The 737-nt window shown below is 33.5% G+C and overlaps 1 protein-coding gene across 1 annotated transcript in view; it reads right to left on the bottom strand.

The window, feature by feature from the left end:
- The window catches only part of IQUB (IQ motif and ubiquitin domain containing), a 19,373-nt gene extending 18,944 nt beyond the window's left edge, over positions 1-429 (bottom strand). Inside the window, exons 1-2 of the mRNA XM_010182845.1 lie at positions 273-429; positions 1-167 (exon numbers count right to left, since the gene is read on the bottom strand). Of these exons, the coding sequence (XP_010181147.1) occupies positions 1-167; positions 273-429 (324 nt within the window). The remainder of the gene's footprint in view (positions 168-272) is intronic.
- Positions 430-737: the final 308 nt, after the last annotated feature.

The following is a 737-nucleotide window of genomic DNA, read 5'->3' as shown; positions in this document are numbered from 1 at the left end:
CCTACAAAATAATTGAATTCCTTTGTCAGGTCGTTTTTTGGGTACCGTTTGGGATCCTGCATTATGAAATTCCACTCCTGTTATCCTGTTCTTAAATCCACCTAGAAACGGTTTAGGATAGGTAGGTCTTTCAATTTTCACAAGGACATCTTGGAATGAATCAGAATCTGTTAAAGTAGAAGTCCCAAGATAGAAACATTGTTTCTTTTAGTAACAGGTTGAGATTAGAGCACAATTATATATATTGATACATGTTTAAAAACATCATTTACCTGTTTGCACTCCGACAGTTAGGACATCGGGCATGTGGTAATCCTGTTGAATTGCTTTTTCAGCCAAATGCTCCTGATCGAGACATAACTCCTCAGACTGGATAGTTTCATCAAAGTTAGCCCTAGTCCTCCTAAGAGCTTCATCATCCTCAGTCATGCTTCCTACAAATAAAACCAAAATTAATTCCTAATATGCTTCTCAAAACAAACAGATAAATATCTCAAGTTTACCCTGAGATGATTGTATTGAAACACTGCAACACAGAATAATCATAGATTTTTGAGCTGGAAAGACAGTCTATTTTAAAGTTGAAACAGTATTATCACACACTTTTTAAGAAGATATCCAATGCCATACTATCACCACATTAAAAGCAATCAATACTACAATTTTTAAAAAGTTAAAGTAAATGTTTTATTTGCTATTGCATAATTTTAAATCAAAGTTACCCATTTATAAAGTGA

The sequence above is a fragment of the Mesitornis unicolor genome, unplaced genomic scaffold, assembly GCF_000695765.1.
Source record: "Mesitornis unicolor isolate BGI_N332 unplaced genomic scaffold, ASM69576v1 scaffold18074, whole genome shotgun sequence".
Classification (NCBI taxonomy): domain Eukaryota; kingdom Metazoa; phylum Chordata; class Aves; order Mesitornithiformes; family Mesitornithidae; genus Mesitornis; species Mesitornis unicolor.
This window is presented reverse-complemented; position numbering and strand designations above follow the sequence as displayed.